This window comes from Physeter macrocephalus, chromosome 15 (genome assembly GCF_002837175.3).
Source record: "Physeter macrocephalus isolate SW-GA chromosome 15, ASM283717v5, whole genome shotgun sequence".
Taxonomy (NCBI): domain Eukaryota; kingdom Metazoa; phylum Chordata; class Mammalia; order Artiodactyla; family Physeteridae; genus Physeter; species Physeter macrocephalus.
This window is the reverse complement of record NC_041228.1, coordinates 33,011,176-33,030,981: the sequence shown is the minus strand read 5'-3', so window position 1 is coordinate 33,030,981 and position 19,806 is coordinate 33,011,176. Positions and strand designations below refer to the sequence as shown.

The following is a 19,806-nucleotide window of genomic DNA, read 5'->3' as shown; positions in this document are numbered from 1 at the left end:
TTGCCGGACCGGGGCACGAACCCGCGTCCCCTGCATCGGCAGGCGGACTCTCAACCACTGCGCCACCAGGGAAGCCCAGTTGGGCCATTTTTGAGTTCTCTCTTCTGTCCTGTTAGTCTAATTACCTATCCCGTGACAGTACCACACTATTTTTAAAAAAACATTCTTTTATGTTTTTTACATAGATGATTATGTTACCTGTAAAAAAGATAGCTTTATTTCTTACTTTTCAATTTGTAAGCTGTATCTTTCCATCTTTTATACTGTTTGGCTAGTGCTTCCACTTCAATGTTAAATAGATGTGGTCAGAATGACATCTTTGTCTTATTCCCAGTGTTAGGGTGAATCCTTTGAGTCTTTCACAATCAAATATGATGTTAATTGTAGGTTTTTCATAGATGTCCTTTATGAAGTTGAGGAAATTCTATTCTATTATTAGTTTGCTGAGAATTTTTTTTTATTATGAATGGCTGTGGAATTTTGTCAGTTGCTTTTTTCAGCCTCTATTGAGATGATAATACGATTTTTCTTCTTTGGTTTGTTTGTAGAATGAAATGACACTGATTGTTTTCAAATGTTGTGCCAATCTTGAATTCCTGGGACACTCCTTTTGGTCATGATGGTGTTATTCTGTTTATTTATTGCTGGATTTGACTTACTAATATTTTGTTAGAGATTTTTCAGTTTATGTTCATGAAGGATATTGGTGTGTAGTGCCTTTTCCTTGTAATGTCATTGGTTTTGGTATCAAGGGAATGCTGGCCTCGTAAGATGAGTTAGGAAGTGCTTTTCTATCTTCAATTTTCTGCAAATTTGTGTAGAAAGAACTTTGTGTAGAGTTTGTGTAGAACTGTCATTATTTCTTCTCTAAATGTTAGGTAGAATTTGTCTCTGATGCCAGGGGCCTGGGGTTTTGGTGTGGCTAGGTTTTTAAAACTATGAATTCAGTTTCTTCAATAGGTATAGAACTGTTCAGATTACTTATTTGTTCTTGAGCATATGGATATTTTTACAGTCTAGTTTTATAAGCCATGGCAGCTGTATTCATTATGGGAATGTCTCACTAATCATTTGAAAATCATTCTATCGTCTTCCTTTTAAAATACTGTAGACAGAATAAGACCTTTTGGTAGGATACTTCTTTCCATTTTAACCTTTTCCATGTTCCCTACCGATCTACATCTTAGAACTATATTTATTACAATTTCAACTCACCTTTATATCTGCTGGTATCCTTGGGATAATTTCAGTGACCACTCCTCTGTGTCTCTGCTGGATTTGGTGACTTTTTACTTTATGTGTAATGACATTCAGTCATAATTACTTTGCCTTATAGAAGTGTTGCCTTTTAGTGTACTGTCTACTTGTTTTGTTCTTATTTGAAGTCTAGGGAGGTTGTTACTTTCTTTAGAGTATGACTTGACTACACTAGTCACTTTTGAAGTAGTTGCTTTTCAGTCATACTTGAAATATTATAAGCCAATATCCATTCTCCTAATCAGTGACATTTAATTGACTGAGACTCTACTTATTACTTACTCTTTCTTGAAAGTGTCTATAAATTCATTTTTAACAAGTTTCTTTTGAGTGCCTTTTATTCACTTCCAAAATATAGCTCTATATTGGTTTTGATAATGATAGCAAGGAAAATGCTTTAGTAGTAAAGTTAGAAGGAGAGAATAGCTAGTAAGACATTAAGATGGGGGTAATTTATTAGGTATTGGTGGTGGTTTTGTTAGCAGCAGCACTTTTTTTTAAGCTGTTGCTGAGAAAATGATTGGTTAACACCAAAGTGACCATTTTTTAGACTTTTTTCTCATTCCAACAATAATATGTATCTTGAATTACTTGGGTCACTCATGCATTAAACATATAAAATTTCATAAATTGTAACAATTTTTAAACTAATATTAGCATAAATGTTCATATAATCCTTTTACACAGATTTTTTCTTACAGATATATTGGCAGTAGAAATGTATGTGTGAGTCTGCACAGTGAGCTGTGGGAGTATATTGCTTCTAGTTTGGCTTTTATGACAATATTAATGTTATGTACTTACTTCTAGGGGATTTCACCACCTCTCCCTTTAATCTTTAGCTCTCCTGCTATACATAAGCTGTTCTGATGTCGGTCAAGAATGTGATAGATAAGGGCTATGAAATTGGACTGCCATATTGAGGTGGGCAAGGGTGAGTGTTGGTGAGTGTAGAAGTGTTTCTCAGATCTTTCAGTAAAGTGAGTAAAGCGGTAATCAATGAAAATGCTTTGAGGTAAATGCCTACTTCCGTTTTTTGCACTGTATATTTTCATCTCTTATAGCTGATGTGATAAGACAGACCTGAGATGAAACAATTGGGAAGTACCCTTTGGAAGATCAAAGGGGAAGAAGGGTGAGACTAAGGAGCCAGCCACTATATTTGTCTTATCTAGTACGGAAACTTAAGCAGCAAGAATAGTCTTTTCAAGGCTCATATAAAGGCTAGCATATCTCACTAGAGTTAAAAAATTGGGATTTGGAGTCCAAGCTTTAAATAAAGATAAAGATACATTTTCCTATTTGATATCTTTAATTGTTCAAGGATTCAGGCATCTAAATTCATCAATCCATAATAACATGAATAATAGTAGTCAGCATCATGGTGGGGTCTTTGAATTCTTTTGTACTCATTTACACTGAAATATCTGTGTGCTCATATTCTCTAACTTCTTGCATTTTACTATAGATAAACAATCCCTGTTCCAGTTATACATAGAACCTACATGTTTTTATCTACTCAAGAAAATTGCTCCTACAATTCCCTGAAATTGTGAAAGTATGGGATTGGATGGGGAATATTTAAACATTTGTAAAAATAAATGATTATGGTTCGAATTTTCAAGCTAAATATGATATGGAAAGCTAAATAACTTGAGTCATTTCCTAAATTTAAAATTTCATTTTATATTGGGAGCATGACTACTGCTTGTTTGTTTTAAAATAGAAACACTACTTGCAGAAAGTAAGTTTTCATATCTTTTTTTCTGGCTGCGCCTCACAGCTTGTGGCATCTTAGTTCCTCGACCGGGGATTGAACCTGTGCCCATGGCAGTGAAAGCACAGAGTCTTAACCACTGGACCGTCAGGGAATTCCCTTGTTTTCTTATCTTTTATCATGTGTCAAATATAAGAGGCAGCAAATATAAGAGGCAGCTTAGATTAGAGCAATGATTCTCAAACATTTAGGTCTGGAGATCTCTTTACAATCTTAAAAATGATCGAGGACCTCAAAGAGCGTTTGTTTATATGGATTATATTTATTGATGTTTATCATATTAGGAATGAAAACTGAGAAAAAATTAAAATATATCTTTATTAATTAATTTGAAAATAACAGTAAACCCACTGCATATGGAGTAGATAGAATTCTAAGCTGAGCTGTGAAGAGTTTACCCTTCCTTTGGTATGGAACTTGTGACTTGTTTCTATCTAATAAAGTATGGCAAAAATGATGGGATAGTCACTTCTGTGCTTATATTACATTATGCAAGACTATGTCTTAGATTGAAGTAAGAGATTCTTCTGCTTGCTTTGAAGAAGTAAGCTACCATGTTGTGAAAGGGCTATGAGAGGATCACATGGAAGGCATATGTGGTAGAGCCTCTAGGAGCTGAGAGCATCCCCTGGCTGACAGCCAGCAAGAAAATGGGGCCTCAATCTTAGAGCCACAAGGAACTGAATTCTGCCAACAATCATATGAGCTTGGAAAAGGACCCTGAGCTTCAGAAAGAAATGTGGCCTGGCCAACACCTTGATTACACCCTTTAAACCATGCTTGAGTTCCTGACCTATAGAAACTGAAAGATAATAAATACATGTTTTGTTAAGCCACCACCAAGTGTGTGATGATGTGTTCTGCAGTAATATAAAACAAATATTTCAGTATTTTAAATGAAAGTGTAAATAAAAACTAACATTTCAAGTATTTCAAAAAGAAAAGAAAAATTTAGTGAGAAAATTGGCATTATTTTACATTTTTGCATATCCCTTTAATGTCTGATTTAGTGCAAGACAGCTGGACTCTTTTATCTCCTTGTGTATTTATTATCTTGAGATGTCACACACAAGGAAGCCTTTGGAAAACTCCACTGTACACCCATGAGAAAATGAAGTCCAAAAGGCAAATAACATTTTAGTGCTATTATGAATATAGTTTGACCCTGCAGATTCTCTGAAAGAGTCTTGGGGACCCCACTAAGGACACTAGACTACACTTTCAAGATTTGCTAGACTGGAGATTAAATTTTTAGTAGTCTCCTGCTTCATCACCAGTAGAGTATTTAAATATATACAGAGAGAATTATAAAAGATAACCTAAACTATATGAAACTCTCTGGTTTTGTCCTTGAGTTTGTCTATGCTCTGCTCCTCCTGATAAGTAAGTGCAAAAGATCTTTGCTGACTTTAGTTTCTAGCAGGAGTGGTAGAAATATGTTTAATATGTAGTGGATTGGGACAGGGGTTTTTCTTGAATTGATCCTGGCATCTTTTGACTGTAGCCTCTACCTGCAAAGTTGCTGCAGCCATTGAGAAATTTGGTTTGAAACTCAGGAGCAGTTTTCAAAATGTATTTTTTAATTTGTAAGCAGTTTACAGAAATTCTCATTTTTATTTTTAATTATGTATGTACATTCTTGTGTGTGTGTACAGTATTTAATAATGGTACTAGTGTGTATTTCTCTTAAGTGTTTTTGTTTTAATTTTGTGTGATCTCTTTCATCCCTAGGAATCCTAAAGAATGAATTAGTCTATGCATCTCAAGATAGCTCAATACATAATAAATTGCTATTGTCCTAAGATTTGGGATACAGTTTGCTGTTAGGAATATTAATATAGAATCTTGTGGATTTCTTCTTTAGTAATCTATGGCTACTCTAGTTTTTTCAAGCAAATAATGCAACAAAAATAAATAGTGTAGAGAATCAAAATTGTTATTACCTATAATCAACTATTTCTATGTCCGTGATATATACCTGAGAGATGCTTGTATATGTTATTTGACAGAGTTGGAAGTTCTGAGATATGATTTGGAGCTCTTTGTCTGGAAAGGTCTTTCAAGGTTTGTTTGAAGGTTATTGGTGAAACAGTTTTCACTGTGCTTACCTAATTACACAGTGCTTGAACTGGAAAATTAAACTTAAGGGTGACCTACCCTCTCTACTGATGCAACCCCCAGCCATTTTTTTCTTTTTAGTTCTTTCTTTTATTACATTGCCACCCAAGCATTTTTTTGTTTGTCTGTTCTTATGTGTTAGTTCTCAACTTATTTTTTCTCAGTAATATTTTCAAATTTGTATTGAGTTTTCTGTTTATCCAAACTTTAAAACTATTTTAGTCTTCCTTTTCTCTGTGTGAGAGTTGATTTGTGTTCATAGAGCAGGATTGACAAATTTTAGTTACATCTCTCAGAAAAAGTTTATATTTTTTCAGACAGCCAAGACTGTTAAGACTACAGACTATATGAACTCAAAATTGTTGTGATGTAAAAATAACTTTTTCACTTCAGTGGTATATATCTGAAATTCATTTGTATAAATTATTTGACATGGTTGAAAGTTTTGAGGTTGATTTAATACTTCTGTCTGGAAAGTGGTAAGAAACCCATTTCTTCTGGTTGAGTTTGCTTAATAAGAATTAGAGTCATGTGAATGGGGAGAATTATGAAAATTTGATTTTTTCATTGCAGTATTTCCCCCTTCTGCCTAAATATATTTTGATCCAGTGCTTCAGTGCATCTTTGTGTTTTATTCTCTCAAAAAATGTGAGATTTGGGGGTTATGTTTATGTCCAAGACCTACATTGGTCTTTTAATTTATATTTTCACATAATCCTTTCTTTTTTACATTCTGGGAACACTTATAAACTGTAAAAATAGCTTACATTTTACTTTATTTATTTTAAATTTATTCATTCATTCATTCATTCATTCATTCATTTATTTTTGGCTGCGTTGGGTCTTCCTTGCTGCCCGCGGGCTTTCTTTAGTTGAGGCGAGCAAAGGATACTCTGTTGCGATGTGCGGGCTTCTCATTGCGGTGGCTCCTCTTGTTGCAGAGCACGGGCTCTAGGCTTGCGGACTTCAGTAGTTGTGGTACGCAGGCTCAGTAGTTGTGGCTCGCGGAGTCTAGAGTGCTGACTCTGTAGTCGTGGTGCACGGGCTTAGCTGCTCCGTGGCATGTGGGTCTTCCCAGAACACGGCTCGAACCCATGTCCCCTGCCTTGGAAGGCGGATTCTTAACCACTGGACCACCAGGGAAGTCCGATCATACCATTCTTCTTAAAACATTGTCTTTTATTAAGACTTAGAGACCACCACACTTTCCTGATTTCCTCCTACCTCTGTGGCTTCTCCTCTTCTTTCTTCTTTATGCTTCGTCTTTACCTGATGACAATGTGGAACTTAGTTCCCTGGTACACTGTCTTAGGCTTTTTTTTTTTCCACTTTGAACTTTCACTCTGGGTGATCTCATCTAATCATTACTAACATGCTGATGCTTGCTGAATTTATATCTTTAGCTGAGAACTCTTTTCTGAACTCCATAGTGACATATCCAATTGCTTACTTATCTGGCTTTCTAGCTATCTTACATGCTCCTTAAATTCAACAACTCATCATCTTCCCCTTCCTTTTCCCTCAATCTGCTCCTCCTTTAGTGTTCTCTTTCTCAGCAAATTTTAAGATTATCTGCTTAATTACTTAAGAAAGAAATCTGGGAGTCATTTTTTATTCCTCTCTTGACCATCATATACTACCTCCCACCCCTGTGGCAAATCAATCATTGTGTCTTGGTTGATTCAACATCTACCTTTTTAGTCTTTTTTTGTCTCCATTTTACTGTGATCATTTTAATTCAAGCCAACTAATATCTTGGTTTGACTATCGTATCAACTTTCTAATTGATGTCCTTTCATCCACATGTGGTGAGATAATTTTTTGGTGTATTTATGATGTCTCCACTCCTCCCTTTTTTCGTGATGTAATGAGTAGAAGGAAATTGTGTGAAAGAAAGGAATTGTGTATATTCAATATCAATATCCCATAATAAACCATAATGGAAAAGGATAAGAAAAGAAAGAAAGAAAGGAAAGGAAGAAGAAAGAAAGAAAGGGATTGTGGATGGGAACTCTTGGAGGGCAGTATCATTGCACAGTATTTCATTTGTTCTCATATTTTGCTAAAACACATTTAAGTTGTGCCAATGATTATCATTTTTCATTTTCATATAATGGCAATGTGCAGTCAGTATTTCTTTCTTGAAGAATCTAGGGATACTTGGAATTTACTAGGTAGTAGAGGTGCCTTCTGGAGGCAGTTTGCAAGCTTAAGTTGAGTGCTTGGAGTCCAAAGGCTATAAATATTTCTATACCGTCGTTCCTGGACAGTGGCGCTATTAGAGATGGAGTTGGATCTTATTCATATGGATATTGCTCCCTGAAATTGTAGTGTTGCTTCCAGTCATTCTCTTGATAATTATCAAGGGAATATTTACTTGGAACTAGCAGTCCTAGTACTGGAGGGACTTACCAGAATGTATTTTCAGAGGTCTTGGTTCTCTTTCCTCTAACAGATAGAACCTCTAGGTGTCAGGGCAGATAATCACTCTGGATATTTTCATTCTAGAGTTTAAATCTAGGATTAGCACTCTACAGCCTGATTCTTGAGTCTGATAGGAAAGGTATTCCTGCTGCCAGCTTGTAAGTGTGGGGACTGCTCTGGTAAGAGCTGCTCTGGACTGTTGAAGCAGCTCTGTAATACTTCTAATAATGCAGCTTGATTCAAAGTACAGTAGGATTAGCCCTCATATATCTGGCCTAGAAAGAGGAGTTGGGGAGATGATGATGATGGTGGGACTTCATACATTTGTGGAGGCTTTCACTGTTTTCCCTTTCCTTTCTGAATTAGATGATAGAAACTGTGGAGGCTGTTCTGCCTCAATGGTCAAAACTAGGGAGATAGATACAGAGTTCAAGCCCTGGGAAATGCTACAGAATTTTTTTGGTACATCAGAAAATAACTGAGGATCAATACATTTAAAAAAACTTACTATGAGAGCTGCTGTAGGTATTTTGAACTAAACTGTTTTCTGATTTTTATCTGAAATCTTTAGATTTGTCATGTAATTATTTAGGTCTGGGCTATTCTTCCTCTATTTCATCCCTGGATGTACTGTATGGTCCACCCTAAGTTGAAGCACAGGCCAATTTATGCTTATTGAATGTCTTTTCTTTCCTTCTTTTGTGGGAAATTTAATCTGCCTTTTATTTCTTTGTTTATTTGTTATCCCTGAGGTGAATGGTTTCATGGTCTTGCCTCAGAGACATATTTACAATGCAAGACTTTAATTTGCAAAACATACGAAGACACTTTGTTTTCTGGACCATCTTTCTTATAAGCCTTAGATTTTTATCAGATGCTTCAGAAAGTCAATGGAACAGGAGTAATGAATAATGCAATAGAAGACATAGTGCAGTTGTTTTAATTATATAGATAGAACTACAGATCTATATTTTAAGAAAATGAAAAAATTCCTTTAGTGTTTCAGGGATTTTTTATTATGGATTATACATATTATATAACATATGGTTTCACTAATTGATTAGCAATGTTTAGATGTTTGCATGTGTGGAACATTTTAATAGAAACACTTTGGTACTCTTAAAAATTAAAAATAAACCCAGACATCTTTAAAACTGTAAAATTTAAATATGCCATGAGTGATTGTGCCTTAAGTAAGACACTTGTATTGTTAAGAGGAGTATAATTTCCCAATTTTTATTCTTTCGTTTAATTTTTGAGTTTGCATTAAATTTCTTGAGACGTCTAGTTTATTGCCACTAGGTATTTGTAAACCAAGATTCTTTTATTTATTTATTTATTTATTTATTTATTTATTTATTTATTTGGCTGCATCGGGTCTTAGTTGCAGCACGCAGGATCTTTGTTGCGGCATGCAGGCCTCTCTCTAGGTGTGGTGCGCGGGCTCCAGAGCGCACGGGCTCAGTAGTTTCAGCGTACGGGCTCTCTAGTTGCGACACAAGATTCTTAAATAATTTTAATTTAAGACATACTTCAAATATTTTTGAGGATGATGTAAAGAAGTTAGTACTAAGTTTTGTTTTCTCATCTCATTTGGATGTTTCATAGTACTAATTAAATAATTTGACTTATTACAAAATTTTAGGAACTTCTCGATAAAGAAGAGAATAGATACCATTGCTAATGGATGTAGCCAATCATGGGAAAACTAATAATCTAGTATTTGATTTACTTGAGCATTGCTAAGCAAAAGTTTGTGGGCTAACATCATACTTAATATATTATGGTTAATGAATGACTTCATTGTAATTGTAGAAGTCTCCATGTTACGTAGGTTAAATTTTGGATTTTCTTGTGGGTACTGTACCAAAAACTACAGTATAATGGATAAAAAATTCTGTGATGTTTTCACCCAGAGATAATCAATATTAAAATTTTGGTGTTTATGCTCCTAGTATTCTCTCAGAATTTGAACATTTTAAAAGTTTTTACTACATACTACTAAATATTTCTCAAAAAGGTTCTATCAGTATACACTGCTGCCAGTAAATATGGTTTAAGAGTGCCCATTCTCTGACCTTCTGGGCAATACTTTGCCAATTTAATAGGCAAAATAAATTATGTTTTTATTTTTGTATGAAATTTGGGGATTACTTTTAGGTTGAACTTTTAAAGCGTTGATTGACGTTTTTGCTATCATCTTTAATGAAATTGTGCTGCTTAAAGTTTCTTAACATCTCTTCTTCCTTGGGAACTCTAGTTAGCATAGTCATTTCCATTGAGGAGCTAAAGATTCTAACAGAACAGTCATAGAGAAAACAATTGCCACCAGCTACACCATTTGTGAGAGTTAATGCCTCTCTGCAGGACTAGATGTAAGTATGGAGCTGACCTTGCTTGAAGGACATTCTGAGTTTATCTCATTTTTGCAGAAAGGTGTAAACATAAGCATTGCGTCCCTTCATTCAGCATCTAACGAACAGGGATATAGAAACTTACCCAAAGAAATTCTATAAATATTTTTTGCATGAATAAATATGATAAGTAAAAGATACCTAACATTATTGTTAGAATCCTGGTTCCAATAATTTGATTCCTTATAGTTCATAGTGAGGTTACTTCCAAGTACTATATACTTTATAGTTTATAAAATACATTTATATATATTACATGTTTTAATATAATAATAACTTTATGAAATAAGTGATGTAGCTTATTTTACATTTGAAGAAACTATAGCTCGGATATATAAAGTGAACATCCTGAAGTATTAGGGCTAGATAGTATTAGGAGTCAGTACTTAAATCCAGGCCATTTGACCTCAAGTGCCATGTTCTTTCTGTCCTTATAGAAGCCTCTGATATTTAAGTTACTTGTGAGTCTTCAGTACGTAGAAAATTTAAAACAAATATTAGCTATAAACATTCTTTATAATATTTAGGATATTTATTACAAAGTCCATCCAATGAACAATGTTTTTGGTTGCAAATATTGGTCTTTCTTCTATTTATTGAGCCTTATAACATGATGTGGTAGGCTAAAACAAACAAACACAGAAACTAAGAACCAAATTAATCCATGAGCAGTTTCCTATCCTACTTATGGGATGTGAATAAAAAATAATTAAGTTTTCCATAAAATTTAGGCTTCTTATTTATTAAGCACCTACTCTATACTAGGCACTGTGGTAAACAAATAAATGTGGGCCTTAATCTCATGGAACTGAGGGTGAAAGACATTAAACATTCTTTTTCAAGTAAATATATAGTTATACTTTTATCAAATGCTATGAAGAAAAAGTATAGGGTACAGTGAGAGTGCATAATGGGAGACCTAATCCAGGTCAAAGAAAGTCTTTTTGAGAAAGTGACATTTGAGCCCTTAAGGATGAGTAGGAGAAGGTGAAAGGTGATAATGAGGTGGGAAAGTGGAAGAAATATCCTCTGAGATATTGAAGGAACTGTGAGAAAGCCAACCAGAAGTGTGTGTTGTACAGTGACAGCTGGAAAATAAGCTCTGAGGAAGGTCGTTGCTATATTGTTTACTTCAAAGAAACCATTTTGAGGCTCATTCCAGTAGTCTTTCTATTGCTTAGACCATTTTTGAAACTCTTGCTGTGAGCTTGTCTTCAAAGAAACTTTTTTTTTTAATGACAGAGAGTGGTTTGCAGTGTAATCACCTTCTTATTTAATAGAGTTGCTTTAAAATGGCTTTTGATTATTTATAAAAATTGAATCTACCCACAAGGGGGAAAAATATATATATATATATCACAGATAGTATAAGCTTTGAAAGTAAGAATTTAAAAATGCATGTTTCCACTTATGGAAACTGACCTTTCATAGATGTGAAAATCAACCTTGTAATCAGAGGCTTAAAAATTTGAAGCACATCAGGGTGCTTCTGTTTGAGTTAAATGGAAGAAACTCATTTAAAGTTACCTGTGAGTTGAAAAATTTGAGATGTTTGTTCTAACTGAAATATACTTGACTGGGTCACTGGCAGGTAGGTTTCCTGTTCATCTATGGAGACTGATCTATTTACAAATAGATGTGCGTATATGTGTGTATATGTGTATGTGTGTGCGCCCACGTGTGCACGTATATAGAAGATAGAATAACAGGGAAGGAGCATGTGAAGTGGAGTCCGAAGCAAAGACCTTCATTCAAATACTCTATCTTTTACAAGCTGTGTGATCTTTAATCCCTTAACACCTAAGTTTCTTTTCATCTATAAAACGATAGCAACATTATCACTTACTCATAATGTTTTCTAGATATTAAAAAAATTTAGAAGTACTTTATAAGCCAAAAAATACTTTATGACTATTATGTGTATGTGTATATTTCATAAATAGATTAGTGTGCACCTATAAAAATCTAAAATAGTAAGCAAAATAGGAGCACTTTAGTTGAGGACAAATCCATAATTGAAGATCTTAGTTTATAAAAGAAGTAAATGATTTGTTTAAAAGTTTATATTATTACATGTTTACTTTGTATCATTTAAAAATTTATATTATTGTTTATTTTGTGTTGTTATTTTGTGACATGTTTATTCATGTCAAGAGAATTCACCACTTCTAAAAAAACTTCTTAGTGTATTTAAGTGCGTATTTATTGATAGTGGTATGTGTGTGGAAGGGGATAAAGGACATTAAGGCTAAAAGTTGAGGGAAAAAGGGCTAAAAGGGATGTATCTGTTAAAGAAATGTCATGATTTAGGAACAGTTAGAGATCAATAAATATATTAATCATCTCTATAAGTGAGTTGATTTTTAAAATTTGGTTTTAAATTCACCAGAGCTATACCAGAGCATCTGTTGTAGAAAGATGGATGATTCTGGATATAGAGTAACCTAAGATTTTATCTAAACCAGAATTACTCATTAAGAATGGAGGGTGATCTGGAGTACTCTAAGACCACTGGGGCCGTCAGGAAATATCCTTCTGAAAAATACTGTGACCACCATTATTGAAATACGTTAATAATAGTTGATAAAGCCTCTCTGGCCTTCGTTGTGTTTTTTTGATTTGTGAGAAAGTTCATATTTTATGTGTGCTGTTTAAGTAAGTTTTAATTGATAAGGTATAATTTTTTTCTACCATTACATAAATATCATGTAGTCACTATGTATGGCCTTTAGAAAGGGCCCAGATCGAACATTGTTCACTTTCCTTTAAAAATAAATAGATGAAGACATTTTAAAATTAAATAAGAATTAAGACAACTAAGTACATGTTTTCCAAATGTCTCTTGAGAATTATGGCATTATAAATGCAGGCAATAAAAGCCCTATTGTCTGATATATTTTTATTACTTCATGATATCAAAAGAAGGATATACTACTTTTTTTTCAAGTATTTTTAAAAAATTTATTTATTTAATTGATTTATTTTTGGCTGCGTTGGGTCTTCGTTGCTGTGTGCGGGCTTTCTCTAGTTGCCGTGAGCAGGGGCTACTCTTCGTTGCGGTGCACGGGCTTCTCATTGTGGTGGCTTCTCTTGTTGCAGAGCATGGGCTGGCTCTAGGAGCACAGGCTTCAGTAGTTGTGGTTCGGGGGCTCTAGAGCGCAGGCTCAGTAGTTGTGGCACACGGGCTTAGCTGCTCCGCGGCATGTGGGATCTTCCCGGACCAGGGCTCGAACCCGTGTCCGCTGCGTTGGCAGGAGGATTCCTAGCCACTGTGCCACCAGGGAAGCCTACTACTTATTTTTTGAGTGTTCTGGTCCTATGCAGCAACCTGTACATTGATGACACCTATATACTCTGTTGCTGGAGTTATTCATTTTTCAGGGAAAGAGAAAAGGGTTGGGAAATGTATAATTTCTCTCCCTCTTACCCAGTAGTAACATTGAGAAGATACCTTACCCCATTTTTATTACTTCTGAGATGTTATTGCTGGTAGCCAGATGTGCTGAAACTCCTGATGACAGCATCTATTCATTGCGTGTTTTTAATAGGCTGAGAGAAATATGAGTAGAGTACATGAAAGCAGCTCAGTTTCGCACTTCAGCTGGGAATGCCCAAAAAGCTTACTGCTGTTTAGAATTCTTGCTACAGTCAGGAGAAAGCCGAAAGCCGCACGGGTACTGAATCTTCTACGACTGAATTAGAAGAATAATGACTGTACAATTAACTATCAACCTCTGCTCATTTAAGCGCAGTTTTTACAGAGCTCAGGAGAAATATGGAACTTGATTGGCATGTTTTTATTTGACGGTGTCTGCAAATAGATGACTTTAAAGACAGGTGGTAAGGAAAAATAAGAGAAGGAAGAAAAAAGGAAGGAAAATGCAATTTGAGACATTGCGCCAGGTCTGCAATTCTGTTTTATCTCATTTTCATGGGGTTTTTTCATCCCCACCAAATATTTTACAAAATGAGCTTTTTGGACAAACACTGAACAATACAAGGTGGGTAAAGCTAAACTATATATTCTTCTAGTATTGATATTTTCAGAATAATAATCATATGTCTGTAAAATTGTTCAGTATTGAAATATTAGTATTACAAAGACGTCTTTTTAATCATAAATATAAAATTTTATGTAGTTCTTAATTGATTTTAAGAAGGAAAATAAGCTTACCTCAAAGCACAAAAAGCATCTTAAATTTAACTAGCTTGACCTCTGAAACATAATACAGGCTGTTTCATGATTTCATTTTCTAATAAAATGATTAACTTAAAATGTCTGATAGATTTTTTTCCTTTGTGATCACACCAGTGATTACATTGCATATATAAGGATGGGGATATATAATCATATGTGATTTGTTGGAAAATCTGAATTAGCAATCATGCATGCTCTTTATAAAACATGCAGAAGATGTTTTCTAGGTCTAAGACATTTCTCTATGCAGGGTAGATCAATAATCACTTTAAAACAAGCTATATTATGGAACTGCTAATAATGCTTTGTATTAGGTCAGCTAGTTTGGAAGGATGCTTTGTTATAAATTCCTATTGCTTTTTCAACCTGATCTTTTTTTGGTGTGTGTGTGTGTGTGTGTGTGTGTGTATGTGTGTGTGTGTGTGTGTGTGTGTGTGTGTGTGGTGAAGGTTGTTAAATTATGGACATATGTTTTAGATGGTTTCTCTGGCTTACACTAAAAGAGATAGCCTATTAAAGAATGCTTTTAAAATGCTGTTTTATCATACAGTTCTCCTCTCATTTAAGTTGTTTGCATTTTGAGAATTTCTAATGTTATATACCTAGTGTAGAAAAGACCCCATTTAAACTAAATATATGTGGTGAAAGACTGAGAAAGAAATTCTGGGAACATGATAATGCACTGAAACCTTCTGGAAATTGAGGGAGAACTAAGAGTGCATAGAATATTGAATGGTTTTTGCCGGTCTCTTCCTTTTAGGATCTCTGAACAATGTGAGGCAGCCTATTTTAGAGATTTAAAAAATACCTATTACACAGTATATGTTTTAATTTAGCAAATGAAAAGGAGGCTTTTAGAATTTGTTGACATTTAAAATGTTTACTGATGATAAATATATCTATGACCTTTTCATGGAATATAGAATAACGTATCGGTTTTTTTATAAAATTTCACTTCTTTCCCCATACAGCTGTGTTCAATTAACTAATTTGATTGTTTTTTACGTTTAGTTTTTGGACTAATTTAAAATATGTGAGTTATGAAATTCTGTGATATTCTAAAATAGGCTATCTATATTTTAAGATATTGTTTGTTTTTTTTTTAGTTTAGTAATACATTGCTTGAGTATCTGTAATGATAAAAATAATCTGTATTGCATTTTACATTTACATAAAAGAGGCAGTATGGCTTTCTTAAAATTTCCATGATCTGAAGCTATCAGACTTTTAGGATTGGTACTCATCCTTTATACATCTATTCCTTGTTTGATTTCTATTTCTTTTTTTTATGCCAAGAATTTATGTGTTAAAAATATTAATATTTGGGCTGGGTGTACATTCACTTTAGAAGTGGTGCTATTAACAGCATGGTATGGAATTAGTTTTAAAGTATATGTCAGTAGTTTTAAAATATGAGAATATCTATTTTTTGAGGGAATTGTGTGCACCCCCATTACTTTTCTTTTCCTTGGCCTCAAGTTCCTATTATTATTGGCATGCTTATAATTGCAATGCTCTCATTATTAAAAACCTGGAATTTCATGTTGCTGCAGTTAAACGTTAAATTGTGAAGTTTCTAATGCTTCTGTGAGACCAGTCTTATTTAACTTTTTTTATTTTTTATCTAAAATTATCTGAAACTACCAGTTAATCAATAAAGATTTATTCTGTTTTAGGAGGAATAAATACCCTGCCTTTATATATCTTTGACTTCTTAGTCTTCAGAAAACATGACATTTTTCCACATGTAGCTCTACTGTTCTTCGTAAATGCAAACTACTTGATTTACTTTTAATCCAGCAAAACCAGTTATACAAATAGTTATTATTTTAGAAGTATCAAAGGTGAAAATAAGTTTATATGAACTTATAATTAATATTGCCACATATTCTAATGTTTTGGTTACTTTGGGTTCAGATCAGATACAGTGGACTTTTAAAATTCTTATTCTGCTTAGACACTGAATCAGAAAAGTAAGATGTAGACTAAAAAAACATTCTTGAAGAAAAAATTATGGAACAAAGATGATCTGAGTATGTCATCAGATGATGTGCTCTTACAACAACTTTAAAAATGTTTCTAAATAACAGGCCTTTCAACTTTGTGGACTGGACATAATAAAGGTATTAAAGTTGAAGCATCAATTCTATAACTGTCACTCTGGAAAGAACAGTGTTGGTTGTTATTACATTAATAATAATTGTTTAATTGGATTAGTTGAAATGGAATATTCAGTCATTGTATTGTGACATTAAGTATGATCTTTAAAGTGACAGAAACGTAACATCATAGATATGGACAATTGCATTATATTTTATTCTGAATTGCCTTCTAGGAGAAATTACTAGAATAGTACTATGCGTTAATAGTAGACAATCTATTATCGAAAGGGAACTCTGTCAAATAGTTTTCTTGAGACTTTTTCTAGGTAACTAATCTTGTTCCTAAATTTGCAACTCAACTTTCATCAGATTTTCAGGTGGTAGGGCAGTTTACTTCTATGACATACAAGCAATAAAAGGTTAAAAATGAAAATCTCCCATAATAATTATTCCAAAAGCATTTCCAGGTTCAACTTGTCAAAGAAGCAAAGATTTTCAATACACAATAATATTTATGCATCATAAGTCACTAAACTGGAGGTAACTATAGATTGTTAAAATATTTTGTTATCTAATGAATAATTGAAATTTATTTATGAGTGAAAAAAATCGAAATATTTTAGATGGGCTTTTTGTTGGAAACCATATAGCATGACCTTTATGTTCAAACTGAAAGTTCTTAGCTGATTCTCTTATCATTGTGGTTCTTGAGTACCATTTTTGTGCATAAAGGAAGTGGAAGGAGATTATCTTCTTTTAAGGCTAAAATAAAACAACCAAAGGTCCAACAAGAAAAAAAAAATTAGTGTTGGCATCCAGTGTAAATCCACTTGAAGGTTTTGATAAAATGACACTTTAAATTCTTATTATCAAATTTTCTTACTGTAAACTCATTTTTCCCCAAATTAAATTATTTAATCAGGATACAAAGATAATTGCTTTTGTTGCCAGCAAAAAGTTCTCAAGTACTAAATTCATTATGAAATCTAAATTTTGGGATCTTGTCTTTGGAAGCGAACAAAAATGTTGGGATGCTAGAAGGTATATTTTTAAGTGTTCAGGGCCTTGAGTAATCAATTGCTTTGAGCAGTATTCAAATAACATAATAATGATGACTATCTTTTGTGATAATATTTGTGGAAAAAATGTACTTAATAAGTTTTTCCATTTTCAGATTTTTAGTAACATTTCTTGTATTTTCCTACAAACCTGTAATTATTTCTCTGTCGCTAAATGTGTGAGAGTGAATTTGCTGTGTTGGCTGGCCACACAGGGGCATAACAGGACTGGAATTTATTCAAAATAGATAATAAAATAGAGACAGTCTTTCTCTCCTTTCCATCTACATATAATGAGTTATGCAGGCTTTAATATTTAAAAGTAAGATTTTAAAAACCTACTAGATCAAAGAAGATTTGGATTTGTTGGTGTTTTCAATTACAAGTAAGGTAACCATATTATCTGATTTGCCTGGACTGGTCCCAGTTTATGCCTGCTGTCCCCCACTGATTATTATTAGTACTGCTTTTCTCTCTCAAAAGTGTTGTTATTTGACAATAAATTACAGAGCCACTCTTAACTATAAAACTGAAATGTAAAGCTTGAATTCACCTAATGTAAATGGGCTCTTTTCCTCTGAAACATTCCCACAGTTCTAAAGCATTAATATTATTTTAAATAAAATTTGATTTTGCAAAGTAAATATTTAATTATTTCATCTGGTAGTGTTTTTGGTCAGAAGTAGTTAGTCCTTTACATAGCATTTACTATTGCTTTGGTTTATAATGAAGCCATCAGTTTATGCTCAGGGTTTTTGGCACAGACACCTGTTACTCATCATGGCACATTAACGACTACTTTGACATTGAAAGAACAGCATGCTTACTTTTTATAGTTCTGGGAGTGCAGTCTGCATAGTGTGTGTTGTTTGGAGTTGTTATGATCACAGTACAATTGATTTTTCATTATAGGAACATATTTCATGAACAGTCTGTATTCTGAAAGATAAAGCACCCAAGAGTCTGATATGAATGCCCACATGTGCATGCACATACCTACACACACATATATGTACATGTATAAACCTTGTTAAATATATAATTATTCTGATAAGTTATATTATAGACATAAAAGTTTATCTTAACAAATGTCTCTTTATATTTCTAATCAGAGTGACTTTTGATTCCTAGATGTGTACCATTAATATTTTTACCAGAATGTTTACTGTGAATCTTAACCACATACCACAGTTATTAGTATACTTATATTAGATACTTAATCTGATACTGATGGACAGTCTCTAAGTACTGTTTTCTCTATTCAAATAACTTTTTATAAAGTTACTGCTTTTGTTGATGACTGACATGTAAAAGTTAGCTATACTTTTTTATTATCAGCTTCTATATGATTGTAAGGAATCTGAGAAAACTCAAAGAAGATAATTACTGGTAAACTTATTTTGTTTAATTCTGGCACTATTCACTGAATAGTAAAGTGAATTCACTTCATATATGCTATGAGCTGTCTTCATATCCATTTATGAATTACTGACAAAGATTCATGTACCCAAGAAAAGAATTCCTAGGGCTGATCTAGGAATTTAGGTTCTGAATTTGAGAAGTTTTAAGGATCTAAGAAATGTTTGTGAGCACTTTTTTTGGGGCAAAATGAAAAAAGCCATTGCACGTTAAAATTGTGGTATCTTAAACTATGAGGGATCTTTATTTTGTCTAGTGTTTTTCAAGCCATGGTTTTTGTTTGTCTTTTGATTTTAGCAGAGAACACTTCCTTTAAAATCTAACTCAGTATGTAAAGCAGTTAAAAGTGGAGCAGCTCTGGTTTAGAAAGTGAGACATGGGGCCCAGATTAGGCTATAAGAAACACGATTTTCAGCTGCTTACTTAAACTCAGGACTTCTTAGTTGAGTTCCTTTAAACTTTCCATTTCATTGCATGACCTTTGAAATGTCAGATGTAGAGGTAAAGGAAAACCTCAAGGAGAGCTGCCATGTTTAGTCAGCAGTTGATTTGTGCCTGACTTTTCTACATATATTGTGGTAGCTTTACGTTGTGTAGTGAACACAGGAATTGTGTTCATATCTTGGGTCTGCTACTTGCTGGCTATGTGATATTGGTGAAGTCACTATACTGTGAGCCTCTTGAATTAGGGGCTATATAGTTATTAACCTCTGAATTCCCACACTTATATCCCACATGATTCTTTACAGTCAATACTGGCTCCCCTCAGCCTCCAGAACCAAATATTGTTCTGATTTTTTTTTCTTAGTATAGATTGTTTTGTCTCTTCTAGAAGTTCATGTAGTTGAAACCATGTTTTATAAAAGACTTAATCAGCATAATTTAAAAAAATTCATCCATGTTGTTGCATATTGAGTAGTTTTTCCTTTCCCTAGGAGTAGTATTCTATTTTATGAATATTCTACACTCATATTAATCTCTTTGTGGACATATATTTTTATTTCTCTTGGATGAATACCTCGAAGAGGAATTCTTGGGT

General features: G+C 33.6%; 1 protein-coding gene across 37 annotated transcripts in view; it reads left to right on the top strand.

The window, feature by feature from the left end:
• Positions 1–19,806, top strand: part of RIMS2 (regulating synaptic membrane exocytosis 2) — a 566,717-nt gene that overhangs the window by 201,906 nt on the left and 345,005 nt on the right. For 14 of the 37 annotated variants that reach the window (XM_007106222.4, XM_024129946.3, XM_024129952.3 and 11 more), the window contains exon 1: positions 13,870–13,991. The exons of the other annotated variants lie outside the window; for them this stretch is intronic. In XM_007106222.4, the coding sequence (XP_007106284.2) occupies positions 13,870–13,991 (122 nt within the window). Of the gene's footprint in view, positions 1–13,869; positions 13,992–19,806 lie in introns of those variants that run through there. 37 annotated transcript variants of the gene reach the window in all.